Genomic DNA, 17347 nt, shown 5'->3' on the forward strand with positions numbered 1-17347 from the left:
GGTTGCTATGCAGCCAGGCCAACGCCTCCGTCCCGGTGTGAGAGGCAAACAAGAGAGATCGACCGTCTAGTTAGTGTCAACGACGAACTGTATTGCCTCCTGCGCCCACCTGCGAGAGTGACAGAGTGACAGATCAAAGCAGAAAGGCAGCGGCGAGACAGAAGAAAGAAGATCGATCCAGCCAGCCCTGGCGTCGGGCGCGCTCTCGTCTGTTTGCGGGCCGCAGCCCTCCGTGCGAAACTGCTTCCCTTTCAGCTCAGCGAGTTACCTCTGCGGCTGTGCGCGCCGTCCTTGTCCATCGCACTGCTGCTCTCTTTAACTACTCGCCTGCTACGCCCAAATTCATCGCCTTGACAAGCTTCTCTTAGCTTCGTTCTCTCGTCGAATGCCACCGGCCCTTGGAGCCCGCCGGTTTGGAGCGGGCCTCGCATGTTCCATACGCCGACATCGAGTTGGACAATCTGGCGACACCTGGCGCTTTGACGGACAACTGTGATAGCTGTCTGACTGCGCAGGGTTTTGTCTAGCTTCGGGTTTCCCTGTTCCTTTTTTGCATTGAGGGGCTAGTTACTGTCGAGCTCACATTTTGTCCCGGAAAAAGCGCCAATCCGAAGATGGCCCTTGGCCGTGTTGGTCATGATGGCCCTAGCGCTACGTCGTCGCCCATGTTGCCGTCCGATGGAAACCACCAGCAACAGCAACCGCAGCAACAGAAGCGAACATTCTACCACGACTCCCCTGAGTTACCGCCGTCGACTTCATTCGACCCCTTTTCTCGGTCAAATAATCTTCGTCCGGACGAGGACGAGGACGATGGAGACAGCCTTCGACGGCCCTCCGTAGCCAGTGCGACCACCGTCGGTAGCCAAGGGTCTCGCTCCCACGGAGGGCGATTCCACAAGCGCCTCCAGGGAATATTTGGCGACGAGTTCGAACAGCAAGACCTTTCCTTTCCAACAACGCTGAGATCGTCTAGTCGACTGTCAAGCTCGAGGCCACGGACGGGCTCTGCGGGCAGAGCGCGGAAGGGATCCACCAACTCATTAAGTCTCGATCGAACTGCTTCCCCTGATCCCGCTCGCCCGCGAACCCCCATACCTTCCAGCGAAGTTACTCCTTGGGAATACCAGAACTTCAGAGATATCCCCAATCTGGGTGAAGCTCCTGTCAGGCAAGCTCCCACTACTGATCCCTCTGAGAATCAGCCGCCGGCTCCGGCGCCCAAGGTTCGTCCGACTCATCGTCTTCACCTCACCGGCCACCGCCATACGCAGAGCAAGGAAGACCCGCCGCCCAATACTGCCAACATCAGCACGCCGCTCCCGCCGCGACCTGCTTCGGGTCGTGATGAAATCCCGCCCCTTATGCGACAGTCGAGAGAGCACAGCCTGCAGGCTCCGACTCCAATGAGTTCTTCTACTACACTCGGCGGTCGTTCTGCCAGCCCTACGCCTAGCACACGGAGCCTCAACCCGAGAGATGCGCGCGATCAATCCTCCAACCCTTCTGCGCCCAAAAGATCTCTATTCGACCGTATTCGCCGTCCCAAAGCTACCTCCAACTCTCTCAAGAACCTGCCCTCACCCTCAAAATCTGTCCAGGATATGGCTAAGGCTGCTAGTTACTTTACTTCCGAGCCCGGTTCCATTCTCCGTGGCAGAAAGGGCAGTTCAGAGTCGACTTCGCGAGAAAATAACGACCTTGACCGCAAAAAAGAAGGCACAACTAGTAAGGCCCTGTCTGCAATAGGGCCTAGTCGGCTTAGACATGGTCGCCGACTTCTAGATGGGAAGGGCGCAAGGGATCGCCGGAATAAGGCTGATAGTAACCAGGTCTTCCTTGATACCAATCTGGGTGACATGTCGGGCATAGTAACACAACCGGACGCCATATCTCCAACAGACACAAGTGTTGGCATATTCGGAGGCGCAAAACCATTCCCTGCCAATGGAGAGACCATCGCTCCTCTGGACCTTATTGGTACTGATGATTGGCATCCTCCTGATAGCTGGCAAGTTAAAAGGCCAACGGAGGATACTGGAACGCGCTTATCCAGTGTGGCTGACCCTGGCCCGGAGAAGGAAGTTGATGAGGACGGCCACCCGTTCTGTATACGTGTTTTCCGTATCGACTCAACCTTCGCGACTCTATCTGCTGGCTTAAACACCACCGTTACTCAGTTGCTGGAGATGTTGGGTCGCAAGTCCTTTTTACAAGAGGATCTCAATAATTATGAAATCGTGATGCGGAAAAACGATCTCAGTCGAACCCTGGAGCCTAATGAACGCCCTATCCTGATGCAAAAACGTCTTCTCCAACAAGTCGGTTACCACATGTCCGACCGTATCACTGAGATAGGTCGTGAAGACAACAGCTATATATGCCGTTTCACCTTTCTCCCTACTAAGCTAGGCGTTTATTCAAATCTTGACCCTGAACTTGGCTTCACAGATAACCAGAAATACAGCCATGTTGACCTCGAAGGGAGAAGTGTGGCCACGATACCCCTGAAGCTATATAAAAAGGCATCGGAAATTATCTCCCTGAACCTCTCGAAGAATTTGGCCCTAGATGTCCCCAAGGATTTCATCCAAAGTTGTATTAACTTACGGGAAATTAGATTCACTAGCAATGAAGCCTGGCAACTTCCCCCCAGTCTCAGTCTTGCTTCTCGCCTGACGTACCTCGACATATCCAACAACCGACTGGAAAAGCTTGAACACGCTAATCTACACAAGTTGAAAGGCCTAGTCAGTTTGAAGATGGCGAACAATAAGCTGTCGAGCTTACCTGCCAACTTCTGGGATTTCCCGTCATTGCGCAGTCTGAATCTCTCCTCCAATAACTTCCGTGCTCTTCCTGACTTTTTGGGAAATCTTACCAGTTTGGTCGACTTGGATATTAGTTTTAATCAGATCGAGGATTTGCCCACCATTGGCCAATTTACTTCCTTAGAAAGACTCTGGGTTACAAATAACAGCCTGAGCGGACCGCTAGTCGAAACTTTTAAGGGCTTGACCAAGCTCAAGGAAGTTGATGCACGGTTTAACAACATCACCTCCATCGATAACATGGCCTCTCTCCCCAGGCTGGAAACACTACTCGTTGGCCATAACGCTGTCTCTGCTTTCTCCGGGTCCTTCCCTAGGTTAAGGACATTGGTGCTGGACCACTGTCCCGTCACCGAATTCGACATCACATCACCATTACCCACGTTGCATTCTCTAAATATAGCGTCGGCTAAGCTGGTCGAATTCAGGGACTCTCTATTCGCCAACGTCCCTAACCTAACCAAACTTATTCTAAATACTAACCATTTCGTTACCCTTTCACCTAATATCGGTTCTCTAAAGAAATTAGAGCACCTTAACCTGGCAAAGAACCCTCTTTCTATTCTACCGGCATCAATAGGCTGTCTGACTGAGCTCAAGAGCCTGAATCTGCGAGAATGCAACCTTAACAGGCTTCCAGCTGAGATCTGGTACTGTCTTAAATTGGAGAGCCTAAACGTCTCATCCAATGTCCTGGAAATTTTCCCAAAGCCAGCTTCCTCCCCACCTCTCCCGCCGTCCGAAGCAACCAATAATTTAACTCCAATGGGCACCCCGTTGCTACGCGCTGATAGCTATGATGATGTTGGCGGAAGGGGTGAAGAATATGATTTCCGACGGCCAAGCCATGCTTCTACCGGTCGTTTACAGGTTGGCACACCTCCAGACTCAACTAGAAAAGGTTCAATACCATCAATGAGTTCGCCCGGCGGAAGGAAATCGTCAAATGCTTCCCGCGTAACTGCTGAGTCAAGGAAGGATTCCACATTTTCGCAACGGATAGCTAGTACCTTTGCCAGCTCGCTCAGACAGCTTTACCTAGCTGATAATCGGCTTGAAGATGACATCTTCCATCAAATCGCGCTACTCACAGAGCTGAGAGTGCTGAATCTATCTTACAATGGTTTAACTGACTTGCCTCCGGGGTTTATTCGGCGCTTGCAGTACCTCTCTGAGCTTTATCTGTCTGGAAACGAGTTGAGTTCTCTTCCTTCCGACGACTTGGAAGAGTCAAGCCATCTAAAGGTCCTCCATCTCAACGGCAATAAATTCCAGGTCCTTCCTGCGGAACTCTGCAAGATAAACAAACTTGCTGTGCTGGACGTTGGAAGCAACTCGCTCAAGTATAACATCTCCAACTGGCCGTATGATTGGAACTGGAACTGGAATCATAATTTGAGATACCTTAACTTCTCTGGAAATAAACGATTTGGAATCAACCCGTCTAGTGCCTATACGCCAAGTACTGACGGAACCCCATCGACAGACTTGACAGATTTCAGCTCCTTAAGTTACATACGTGTTCTCGGTTTGATGGACGTTACCATCACTATACCAACCATTCCTGAAGAAACCGAGGATAGGCGTGTGCGAACTTCCTCCTCTTTGTCAGGATGCATTGCATATGGCCTTGCAGATAGTCTTGGCAAAAATGAGCATCTATCCATGATTGATATGGTCGTCCCACGTTTCAGGGGTAGTGACATGGAAACAATCATTGGTTTGTTTGATGGCCAGCCGTCAATGGGTGGGGGTTCAAAGATTGCAAAGTTCCTGCATGAAAACTTCACAGCTACATTTATGGAGGAACTAGGGAAGCTTCGCAAACAAAATGGAGAAACACCAGAGGATGCCTTACGGAGAACATTTTTGGCTCTCAATAAGGATATGGCTACCGCTGCTTACAAACCTGTGGACGATAAAGAGTCGCGTCACTGGGATCGCAACCCTACTGCCGCTAAGCTGCTTAACCGTGAGGATGCTTTTTCAGGTGGCACTGCCACTGTCCTGTACTTGCAGAACATGGAGCTTTTTGTTGCCAACGTTGGCGATGCCCAGGCCCTGTTAGTCCAAGGTAATGGACAATTCAAGTATCTTACGAAAAACCATGATCCTGCAGAAGCTTCTGAGAGAGAACGAATTAGAGAAGCCGGCGGCTATGTTTCTCGCAATGGAAAACTAAATGACCAGCTATCGGTTTCGCGAGCATTTGGACACTTCCACCTGGTGCCTGCTGTTATCGCGGCTCCGAGCACGGTGAAAGTCACACTCACGTCTCAGGACGAGATGATTATCCTTGCATCTGGGCAGTTGTGGGACTATGTGACGCCGAATGTGGTTGTTGATGTAGCGAGATCCGAACGGACTGATTTGATGATTGCTTCACAAAAGATTCGCGATTTGGCGATCTCGTATGGCGCTACAAGCAAGCTTATGGTGATGATCGCTGGTGTCAATGATCTCAAGCGACGAGAACGCAGCAAGTTTAGAAGCACCAGCTTATCAAGACCCTCGCCGCTCAATGACGAACATATGTTCCCTCTTACCAAGCGCGCAAAGAGGGCCCGTGATATCCCTAGTGATTCTACCCTAGCAAGATTGGGCCATGTGGAAGCTCCTACGGGTGAACTTGCTATAGTCTTCACTGATATCAAGCAGTCCACTTCCCTTTGGGAGACATATCCCCTTGCTATGAGATCTGCCATTCAAATACACAATGAGTTGTTCCGGCGGCAATTGCGACTCATTGGAGGGTTTGAAGTCAAGACAGAGGGAGATGCGTTTATGGTATCATTCTCAACCGCCACTGCAGCACTACTATGGTGTTTCACTTGCCAGATGCAACTTCTAGAAGCTCCTTGGCCGACAGAAGTACTTCAGACGCCTTCTTGCCGTGAGACGTATGATGATGATGGCAACCTTATTTACAGGGGATTGTCCGTCAGAATGGGTATGCACTGGGGCCGGCCGCTTTGTGAAAAAGACCCAGTTACCGGCAGAATGGACTATTTCGGACCAATGGTAAATCGTGCTTCTCGAATCTCGGCTGTAGCCGATGGTGGACAGATCTTTGTTTCAGCCGACTTCGTTACTGAGATGGAGAGGACCCTGGAAGCCTTTGCAGATTACGAGCGCACCAACTCGGATTCGTCAGAGGATACATTTGGAGACGAGGCACTGGGTCAAGCTACCCGCCGCGAACTTTACCAGTTGAGCACACAAGGTTTTGAAGTTAAAGATCTTGGCGAACGTAAATTAAAAGGCCTTGAGAACCCAGAGTCAGTATACCTGCTATACCCACATGCCCTGTCTGGGCGACTGTCTGTCCAGCCAGACATGGTGGCATCTGGCGAAGCATCTTCTGCAGGAACTCTAGGCAAAAACTCTACCTTGAATATCGATGCAGATATGTTCTGGCAACTCCTCAGGATAGCTCTTCGCTTGGAGGCGTTTTGTAGTACCCTTGAGAACCCCGGTGGCAGCATGCTACTTGAACCTGATTTGCAAATCATCAATGCAATCAAGGCCCGAGGTGATGAGATTGATGATGCTGCTGTTATGAAATTACTTGAACATCAAGTAGCACGCATAGAGGTGAGGCATCTAGCATGTACATTACACGGACCTATAACTAACCCTTATTCTCCAGACCTGCACCAACACTCTCACGATCAGAACTATGATGCAGCCTTTCAAACCGAACGATACCCTCCTCGACCATGCCGTTCCCATGTCTGACATCCTACAACAACTCCAATCCCAACTCGCAGAGTTCAAAGCACTCAAGACTCAGATGAATCTCACCGGTGCTCCCACCACGCCTCCGCCGAGTGGCTACTCTGTCGAAGTACCAGAATCAACGATTTCATCCGCCCAATCATCCGCCATCAACCTTGCTGCTCCTCCACATCTAGCCCCAAAATGATATTTGGAATATTTACTTCAATTTTCCCACGATACCCCTCGCGTGGCATATCTATTTCCTCATCTATGACTTGCATATTTGTTCATTTCCGCCAAAAATATCTTGTGTATTGTTATTATTATTTCTCGATTTCCTTCATGCCTGTTTCATGTATACTCAGCAACTGCGGTTAAGGGGACTGTGGACTTTGTTTTACACGCCTGGAGTTTACGGAGATCAACGAGAGAGGGGATGAATTATGGTTTATCATACTTGCTCAGCCTTTTTCCCCTGAGAGCTACGCCTTTCCTTTTTCGCTTTTTGCCAGTATTTTATTCAGTTTCCTACTTCTTTCCCGGCTGCGAGTTGTATACAGTGGTTTAACGGGGTAAGGCGTTGTTGAATACAACAAGAGGCAAATAATTATCATGCTCATCTGTCTATAGTCAACCTTCTACATTGTCTTATTCGTCTCATCTCGTCTTCGCCTTTTTCATTCTCGATGGGAAAAATATGCTTATATAAGCGGATATTTCCCGCGTTAGGCTGATGTAATCAAGAGTGGCGACTCTGTCACGTGATCGTGTTTGTTTTCCTGTTTTTGGTTTCGCCGCAAGAAAAGCCCGAACGACGTCGTTCAAAATCTGATATGGAGACTTTGAAATATCGGAAGGGAATGAAAGAGGTTTGAAAGGAGAGAGACGCTTATTACATGGCTCTCTTTGTCTCTGCTGTGTGAGAAGTTCTTGCCAGGCGGCAGATGCCCCTCTCAACACGCTTAGTGGTTGCCTAGGAGACCATAGAAGTTGACAAATATTACACAACTTCCATCACCAGAAGAAAAAACGCTGCAACTTCTGATCAGGTTGATAGAGGCCCCAGATACAGCGAGGGCGTTACGAATACGCTGGTTTTGCTAGATACCGTGTTTCTACGGATCCCCTACCTTCGTTATGGCGTCGAACTCGGATACAAGCGATGAGCTCTACTATCTTCAACCGGGTTTCGATTTAAATACGCTGACAGTGCCGCGACTTCGATCTATTCTCGTGAACCATGATATCTCATATCCGGCATCTGCAAAAAAATCCCAGCTAGTTGCTATTCTGGAAAGTGAAGTTATCCCGCAAGCTAAGAAATTGTTGCGTGAGCGGGATCGCGTTCGAAGGACAAGCAGGGGAATAACAAACATGCCATACAACGGGGAGCCCGGCGGTGAGCCAGAGGAGGAGCCTGAGACAGTTGACAGGCGTCAGAGAAGCAGATCGAGAGCAACAAGATCGAGTACTAGGGCGTCGACTGCTGAATCAGAATATCGGGCCACTTCTCCTCTCTCTGCAGCAAAAAGAACAACGAGAGGCGCAAGCAAACATCCGCGGTCGTCGGATACTGACATGCCGGAGAACCACGACGATACCCCTCTGGCTACTCCAGTACGGCCAAGTGGAAAGAAGTCGAGAAAGAGTGAGGCTTATCTAACACCCCACGCATCTCACTACGAAAATTTCGAGACCCCAACAGCTGTCAAGAGTGAGTATACCGCGGATACTCCATTCACCGATGACAATCCTTTCCAGGGCGGCAGCTCTCCACCAAATAGTCCCCAATTCAGGTCTCCGAGCTCAGAATACCGGCGGAAAAGCGGTATAAGTCGATTGTCAGAAGTTGAAGAGAGGAGAAAACGCAGATCTGAAGTTCGGACACCCGCTAGGGTGAAACAAGAAGAGGATATACGGGTTCCCACGCGATCTACATTCACGTCACCGATCTCTCATGTTGAGGGAGTGCCACGATTTGAGGAGTCGTCCGATATTGAACCTGGAGAAGAGTTCACACCTGATGAACAGCTAGCGTTGGACCAGGAGCAGGCGTACAATGGGAGACGAAGATCTGTATTGAGGGACCGATCTCAAACTGGACAGAGTAACAGCGGAATTTTTGCATCTTGGTTTGTGATTTTAACGCTGCTGAGTGGCTTTGGACTCTGGTGGCGGAAAGAAAAGATCGAAATAGGATATTGCGGCGTTGGAAAGACACATTGGTCTTTAGAAGACACAAATGTGCCAACTTGGGCAAATATCATTGAACCACAGTGCGAAACTTGTCCTCAACATGCTTTCTGTTATCCTAATTTTGAAGCTGGATGTGAACAAGGCTTTGTTCTTAAGGCTCATCCACTGTCATTAGGTGGCCTCATACCTTTGCCTCCCACTTGCGAGGCTGATGGTGAAAAGGCTCGGCGTGTCAAGGTGGTTGCAGATAAAGCTATTGACGAGTTGAGAACCCAACGAGCGAAGTTCGAGTGCGGTGAATCCGACAAGGAGACCGACGACGTGGTGTCTACACCAGAGATGACTGCTTCCGAGCTTCGAGATAAAGTAGGCAGTTTGAGGAGGAAGGGAAGATTGAGCGAAGAAGAATTTGACAGTCTGTGGGATTCCTCAATCGGCGAGATAACTGGGCGTGAAGAAGTTGTTGTCAGCACAGGGTGAGTAATGAAATTTTTTTTCCCCCGTTTTTCCATTATTCTTTCCATACCACGACTTCAGCATGTCGCCCAACCAGCGTGGCATTTCAGTGTTTTCTACTGCTTTCAATTATAATGTCCAGCTATTGACGTGCTATGCTTCAACACTAACAGAACCGCGTACGAACCCACAGTCCATCGTCCAGTGCAGATTTCAGATTCGCATCCACATCCCTCGCAAAGCTCTCCTTCACCTGTTCCATCCGAAGACACCTCAGACTCTCTCTCCTCGCGTATCGACTCCCTATTCTCATTATAACTTTGTGTTGCCTACTGGCTGCTTATATCCGATCACGTATCCTAGCCGGACGAAGTGATGCTGCTCGCGTTCCATCTTTAGTTGGTATGACACTTGACAGGCTTGCTACACAGGCCGCTCTACATGCACGCGGTGAGGCATTAGAACCCTGGATATCCGTTGGACAGCTACGTGATGACGTATTGCGTGACGAATTACGAGGCAGTCGCCGTGAGAGGCTGTGGAAGCATGTTCGAGCAATCGTTGAAGGCAATGCCAATGTTAGAGCTTCCGTCCGTGAAGGCCGCGGTGGAGACGTCTCCAGAGTATGGGAATGGATTGGTGGTGTAAGCGGCGTTGCGAATGACTCGGTTGTTCGTCGAGAGAGCTCAAAGGTCAAATTTTCGCTTTCACCTTCTTCCGAGAATGTTGTACATTCTCCCGACTCAGGACTTAGGAGAGAAAGCAAGAAATGGGATGAAGGAAGAGCAGTATATTAATATTCCTTTTATTTACTGCTTTTTCTGCCTTAGACCCTTTCTCTCGATTTCACTCTTTTTTCTTACTTTTGTATTATACCTATATACCATTCCTTTTTTTGGGAATTTCTTATTTTTGGCCGAGATTGTATTAAAAATGCTCTTTCTATCCCGTACATATTCAACAAGGTTATATTTCCCTGAACGGCTTATTGCAGGTATGGTAATACTTTTCCTCAGCCAATATCTGTATGTTTCCGGCGGGAGTCAAAGATGTATCATCTGCCACTGCAAGGCTCCTTTTGGAGTAAACGATGCACGGCTTCCTATTTTTCCTTGTGCACGCGCCCGGGTGATGGATGATGTCAAAGATTTACTTACCGCAGGCCTCTTTACTGGTTATAAATAACACCTTCGCTCTTGTTTCGAAGTCGCCAGTTCAAAGTCTTCATCTTCAAGCAGCGATCTATCCCTCGTACAGCGATAACGATCACGCATTTTTCTCAGATATGCACGTCTTGACATTTTTGATTACTGGTCTTGCCTCTCTGGCTGCCATATCAGCCTATCCTAATCGCAGCTCCACCTCCCACCCCAACGAGTGCAAATATCCCGTCGGAAACTGCTGGGACAGTAACTGTAATGGAGACGAAAAATCACTAATCTGCCACTCTGTAAGCTTCCTATTCCCCATGGAGTGCAATTAACAAATCTAATGGATGATAAGGGCAAATATGTCGGATGTCAATGTGGATATGGCTGCAGCCGGAATTTCTTCCAACAGTGTAATAAGAATGGGTGTAATGGGATAAATGGTCGTTGTACGAATAACTATCGAGGCTGCACTTGTATCTAGAGCAGCTCCATCAGGCTCTTACTGATAGAATATTTGACTAATGGGAGGAAAATATTGACCAAATTATAGCTCTCTGTGATTTCATTTGCTCGGGTTGATTAAACTACCTTTCTGAATATAATGTATTGACACAAATCGCCGAGATTGAATATGCCAACATCTTCATGCTTTAAGCTTAAGTTAGCGGGAAAACAAGCTTATTGCCTTTAAGGTTTGGACTTTCAATGCTTGGCATCAGCCGCAGATGATACTTTCTTACATCGCAAGGAGCGGATGACAGTTTATACAGTACCACCAACATATCTACTCCTTGGGCTCAGCCACCTCCAGTCTGGAGTACTGGATCTTGGGAGCTTTCTCCCAGCATCTCTTACTATGCAGTGTATCCAAAATATTTAGCTTGACGTAGACGGAATGCATTAAACGCGTCTATCCAAATATCATGTTGAGCTAACAATAATGGACTAACTATAAAACAGAGTAAAAATATAACATCTCCACGACACAGGGCTGCAGAAGAAATATGGATGGGACACCAAGCTCTGTTCACCACTGTTCAAGGGCAAATTTCCTCATCAATCCAATTTAGATCTGAACTAAACAAATCCACCAAGGTGCTCTCTTCGGACAGGTACTCGACCGAGCGCTTCATAAACTCCTTGTCACCCGGGAGCTCGATTCCAGAAAATCGGCCTGAGTTGCATAAAAGATTAAATGCCAATCGTGCACTGCCTGATAACGGTTTTACTCCAAGGTTAGCAATTTTCTTCAATCGTGATTTCCAGAACATCCATCTTTGGACACTGAACCCTACTTCCGTTGCCTTGACGAAATTTGTAGCAAGTTCTCCAATATTGGTCAATCTATTCTTATCGGCCCCGCAAATAATGGGCTTGCTTACACTCAAAGCCGCAAGGGCTTTGCTGCAGGTAGCAAACAATGTGATACATGGAAATAGAAGGTCATTGAGTGTCAGATTCGCAAACTCCTTTTCGATCATGTCCATGGTATCATATTTGCTTTGATCGTGCTTTTTCTTCTCTTTGGCTTGGCGTTTATTGTTTTTGGCCTCATCCTCCTGGTTATACGACCCGTACTCGTCTTCGTCCGAGTCTTCCTCCTCTTCAATAATGGCACGAGGCGTCTCCAGTGTCTCCCGGATAAACCAGAGGGCAATACAGCCAAAATATTGATCGCATAGACCCCCGGCAATCATCCGACCAAGGAAACTAGTCAGGCTGCACCTTTGTTTTCGCTCTAACCGGCCTATCATAAGAAACTTCCTGTCCAAAAATGTATGTAGAAGTGGCAACTCAGTCCACAGGGCGTGGCCATTGACTCGGATGATTTCACGCACCATGGGAACCTCAGCTCTGCTCATTTCGTTCTTGTCGGAATCAGGCAGTGTAGCTCCGGTACTGGTACAATTCTCATTCTCAGTCTGCTTTCCCGCCTTTCCATTCTCCTTATTTTTATCGTCCGGCTTATCCGAATCTTCTTCTGTGGTTGGTAATAGAATTTCCCCTTCACTAGGTTCTCTTGTTTTTGGTGCGGGCTTCCTTTTGTTGACAAAAATCTTAATATCTTTGCCTGTCGCGTCCTTCCATAGCTTGTTCAGATCTCTGAGACTTTGTGGAATTTTCATGTTTGGATCATGGACCTGTTGACTTATAGGGACACTATGCGTCAGGTTGATGAGTAGAAGCACAGCTGAATCTAACATCGGATTGTTAAACTTGGTGTGTATAACGAAGTCGAATAACATGGCCCACACTTCCAGTACTTCTTTCTCCAGAGTGATGTCTCCTGGAGGACTGATCAATGAGTGCTTAACAGTGATGAGTTCAATGTGGCGCTCAATATCTCGGATCCTGTTCCTCTTAATCTCAATGTACAGTTCTGTAAATGTTTTTAGGGGTCGGGATGCTCGGAGGTAGGCAGGAACGCACTCGTGGACGCCATTATGGCACTCCGTGTGTTCCATGCTGCGTAATCTATATGGGGATAAAATATGTAACAGCTTATGATAAGAGTTGATATAATGTTGCTGTCTGGTGCGTAGCGGAACAAGCTATGGGGTATCTAAATAACCGCCAGTTCATTGTTGGTATCAAGGAAAGGGGGGACCTATGGCCTGTAATCTGTGGAAGGCGCTGCCAGTTAAGTTAGACGAGAGAAACAGTATGCACCAAAATAAAATAAAAAGAACTGATAGCCGGAAAGGTGATGATAAAGGTCAGTTTCAATTTTTTTTTGTCAAACACTACATTGAATATTTAAATAACAGTTGTCCAATGTATATGGCTCTACCGCCTCCATGGATGGCGATAGTCAGATATATAAACCGTTTCAATGGTACAATAGCTTCTGACAGTTGTTGTCACTCACTACTCGTGGCTATATGTTCTGAGACGGTACGGTCAGTTAACGCATGGGGCTCCCTCCAAACATGGGATACTTTCCAACAGCCCCCGAATAACTGCTGCTCGTCGGAGTTAATGCTGTAGATCGTCGGAACATCTGACGTGGAGTTGTCGGTGGATTATCGCCTACACCACCGTTTGTACCCAATGCGCCGCCTCCTGGCCCTGCGTCTGGCGTATTCCGTCCACTTGGAGGGGAAGATAACGAGGCTGCTGTGACTGGCCCTGACATTTTATGGTTGTACACTGCTAGCCCAGAGTTTGAGGGTTGGTATGCGGGGACTCCAGCTGATTGCGGTTGATGACGGGGCGGAGGACGGAACCCATGTTTTACACCTTCACGGAAGATTTCTTCAAGCATTTGATTGACAATGCCTGCATCTTCGTATTCTTGGAATTTCTTCCATAGTCGCAGGGCCATACGTGCGTCTTCGATGGAATCATGGCCTTCAGCGGTGGAAGTGGCGGGAGTTGAAGTCGGATTTGATGTGGGGATGTCAGGGGTTGCTGCTGACGTCTTTGGTGAGGGACTAGGGTTTTCTTCCTGGATGTATTCTTTAAAGACAGCCCAGGCAAGATATCGGAGACTCAGTCGGCGATTTTTAGAGGGGTGGAAAAACAGGTATTGGGTATCGATTGTTTGGGCCTTGGGGACTTGAATGTTGATTTTCCGGAAATCAGACGCCAGTCCGTGGCCGACGAAGACGCAACCTAGGTTAAGTAGGAGCCATAGCTTCTTATACGCTACCTTAAGCGGAACGAGGTTGTGTGCACTTGTTCGTGGGTCTAAGTCTCCAGGTTTGATGCCTGAGTATTGAGTGACATAGTCGACAATGGGGTCTTTGATGGTGATATAATCGTCGATAAAGGGGGAGCTTTCGAGGGTACCGTTACCCCGAATAACGGAAACACGAGCGAGACCACTCTTGCTGGGTCGAATCATCTCGTGGGTTCCGTCGGCTTTGACTTCGATTTCTGCCTTTTCCAAGTCTACGAATTCAGTGTCCAGAGCAATGGCAGTTCCTGGAGTAGGCTTCTCATCTGGTTTCAACACCTGACACGACTCGATTGGGCGACAGTTACTAGAACATATAATGTTAGTTAATGAGTTGGCAAGTAAATAAACTCCAGGGTAAACTCACTTCATAGACCACTCGTAGAAAAGTAGAGTGGTGTCCAAGGCGTTCTTCCACGAGTCATCAACCCCGTGTCTGGCAGTTGATATTTGGTAGGACAGCACACACGGTTGCTTCCACGGCTGCTTGAATGATAACACCTCATTTTTATCAACTTCAGTGACAAGGAAGTCGTTGAAGAGATGCCATTTGCTCTCCTCTGTTGGTGTGGTCGCAGAGATAGCCACATCAATGAAAGACACTAGATGAGGCTTCTTTTGCTCCACAACATCAATCTCAGCAACTAAACCAACAAGCTGATATACCAGCAAGTTAGGCGTCTTTTCACGTTTCTGCGCTTGAAGCTCTGCTCCTTCAAAACATCGCATCTGTTTACCGTCGGTGATAACCCCGACTTCCTCAGGCAGCCAGCCGGGAATGGACCAGAACTGTCTGCAGACGGGATTATTAATAGCCGCGTTAATCATGAGGACCATTGGCATTCTCTCAACTGTTTTTCTAATGGCGACTTGTTGGTATCGTCTGCAGGTACTGCACCAGCCGCGATTTTGGGCTTCACGCTCAATACTAGCGCGAAGAATGTTGGAGAATCGGCATGCTGGGTTACGTGCTGCCTGCTTGATGTCGACGGCTGGGTATATCAGTTCGCTTACGAAGGTGTTGCCTGCGCGAACAATTTCGTTACGGCAGTACATGCATCGGACTGACTCTATTGCTGAAGTGGCAAGTACTTGATCTAGTTGATCGGAGCCCGGGTATAGAAGTCTGTAGTCGTTGGATATCTGATTTAAGAAGAACCGGTTGACGGATTGGATGGTGGAAGCGAGGGACTTGTTGCTGAGATTTTCTTCCAAGAGGCCGAGGTTAGCTGCTTCTCTGAACCCGCTGAACGTTTTGAGTAAGTTTGTTGCTTGACAGCTTTGGCCGTTTGCTTTGTCTAGCATGTCAAAGAGAAATCCCATCTCACAGAGAAGACAGTTTTCGTAGATGCAGTTTGTCGCAGCATGATGAAGGGCGAGGTTTTTGGCGAGTGGGATGAATTTAAATAGCTGGAGGAGTGCGTTTGTGAACGAGTTGGAGATGTGTGTTTCTAGACCGGAGAAGTTTGTCTTGTTGTAATACCTAGTTATAGCAGATTAGTACAACTGCGAGTAAGCAATGCAAATAGGGTATCTTACCTGAAATCAAAATCATCGACGCCAAACTTGCTATATTTGATTTCTACATTACTATATTTCAACAGAGGGTCGTTTTCCGCTTCCCCGTTGATCTTTAAACCATCTAAGTCATCCAAAGGCTCTTTATCACCAAGGGACTTGGACTTGGTATGTGCTCTGGCCTTTTCACTTAGGAACTTGGGAGCTGCAAGTGCAGTTTCAGTGGTGGGTTGACACCGGGTATTCTCGACCTGATATCTATGCGTCTTCCGTGGGTTTGGGGCATATTGACCCATATCGCTTGGGTGCAGGTAGGGGATGATGGCCGGATCCACCTGTTTAGGAATACTTCCTACCTCGAAAACAAGATGGCTGGGCCAGGCTGAAAGAAGGCGGTCATGATAATATGGCATACCAATCACATTCAATGGGGTATCTGCGGACCAATCTAGCATTGGTGGTCGGGGAGTGACGTCAGGGAATTCAGTTTCCTTGCTCATTTCATTGAAGTGGATTTTTGCAGGAGACCCCCAGAGATGGACTGAGCACTCCGCATCATTGACGGCTAGGGCTTCGCCGGATGGTGAAATCTCCATGCCCAGCATGAAGCTGACATTTGCCTGGCGAAGGCTGATGGAATTCGGATTCATGAGGTCGACGACTTGTAGTTGGCCGGACTGAGAGGCGATGAAGCTTGTTGTTTGTAGTCTGGGATGCATACGCACATATGCTGCTCCGGCGTGAAAGGGGACAGGGGATAACGGGGTGAGTGATTTCAGGTCGTACACGTTTGCAAGAGGGTCGACAATGGGCGTTCCAATATGCCGTACGGAAAAGCCGCATGTGACCAGAAAGTCGTTGCGGGCATCCATATCATTGATAACCGCACCATGGGCCTTCCAGCTCTTCAGCAGACTATAGTCCGTCAAGCTGAGGACGTGAACCGACCCTGCGTCCGTGGCAGCGCAGAGATGTCGAGATTTCTTCATGATGGTATAGTTTGCTTCGGCAGGTATTTTCTCCACCACAGTGCCTTTGTCCAGATCTATAATGAGCATCGTCGCTTGACATCCCGCGACGATGAGACGGGACGGATGCGTGGTGAAGCTCATGCAGCGCAGGTCGACCATTTCTGAAACGGAGAGATGCCATTGTGTAAGGCCCCGGCGGGAAGCCAGATGAACGCTTTTGGATGATAGCGATATCACCCCCTTGTCGTGGAAGAGGAGTTGTCGAATGGGTCCTTCGGAGGTCGGGTGGGCTTTAACGGACGTATATCGAGTTAATTCTGGGCCATGGAAGGAGGTAACGCGACCCTAAGCTGCTATTTAGCATAGATCATATTGGAAGAGGAGAAGTAAGAGACGTACAAACTCGTTGCCCGCCCATAAGAGCTCCTGCGTATCGTCGAATCCAATCGCCGTAGCTACGGTGGGCAACAGGTGCGGTCCCGGAGGCGGCACCACAATGCGCGACACCTCATCCCAGTCCGCCTCCATGCTGGTTCTTTGCGGTCTTTATCAAACCGGCTCCAGAACGCTGCGAGCGTTGTGTATGGCGCGGCAATCACCTTCTTGAGTCGGCGGGGGTTTCGTTTCGTCTCGCTCGGCGGTCAAAGCAGCGCGCAGCGAGTGAGGTATGCGTCCGTCGAACTCGAGCTACCCGTACGGGAATAAAGGGATCTTGTTCATCCTCGTCCTATCGCATTATATGCACGCGGATGGTTATACCATGTATATGAGGATGTCGCACTGTGTCGAGTCTTTTGGAGTCGTCGCTGAGCCGAGTCGGCGATG

At 48.5% G+C, this 17347-nt stretch overlaps 4 protein-coding genes across 4 annotated transcripts; 2 read left to right on the forward strand and 2 right to left on the reverse strand.

Moving 5' to 3' along the window:
- Positions 1-614: 614 nt before the first annotated feature.
- Positions 615-6756, forward strand: ARB_05256 (uncharacterized protein; the record flags this gene model as incomplete). Its single annotated transcript, XM_003016916.1, has 2 exons — positions 615-6425; positions 6481-6756. The coding sequence occupies 2 exons, from the start codon at positions 615-617 to the stop codon at positions 6754-6756; spliced, it is 6087 nt and encodes a 2028-aa protein (XP_003016962.1).
- A 932-nt stretch (positions 6757-7688) lies between these two features.
- ARB_05257 (uncharacterized protein) lies at positions 7689-10000 on the forward strand (the record flags this gene model as incomplete). The annotated part of the gene is made up of 2 exons (XM_003016917.1): positions 7689-9223; positions 9409-10000. 2 exons carry the CDS (start codon positions 7689-7691, stop codon positions 9998-10000), a joined length of 2127 nt encoding a protein of 708 aa, XP_003016963.1.
- Positions 10001-11391: 1391 nt separating this feature from the next.
- On the reverse strand, positions 11392-12819 carry ARB_05258 (uncharacterized protein; the record flags this gene model as incomplete). Its single annotated transcript, XM_003016918.1, has 1 exon — positions 11392-12819. The coding sequence occupies one exon, from the start codon at positions 12817-12819 to the stop codon at positions 11392-11394; it is 1428 nt and encodes a 475-aa protein (XP_003016964.1).
- A 440-nt stretch (positions 12820-13259) lies between these two features.
- Positions 13260-16609, reverse strand: ARB_05259 (uncharacterized protein; the record flags this gene model as incomplete). The annotated part of the gene is made up of 3 exons (XM_003016919.1): positions 13260-14340; positions 14401-15516; positions 15573-16609. 3 exons carry the CDS (start codon positions 16607-16609, stop codon positions 13260-13262), a joined length of 3234 nt encoding a protein of 1077 aa, XP_003016965.1.
- Between the last annotated feature and the right edge of the window lie 738 nt (positions 16610-17347).

This window comes from Trichophyton benhamiae (genome assembly GCF_000151125.1).
Source record: "Trichophyton benhamiae CBS 112371 chromosome Unknown contig01989.5, whole genome shotgun sequence".
NCBI lineage: Eukaryota > Fungi > Ascomycota > Eurotiomycetes > Onygenales > Arthrodermataceae > Trichophyton > Trichophyton benhamiae.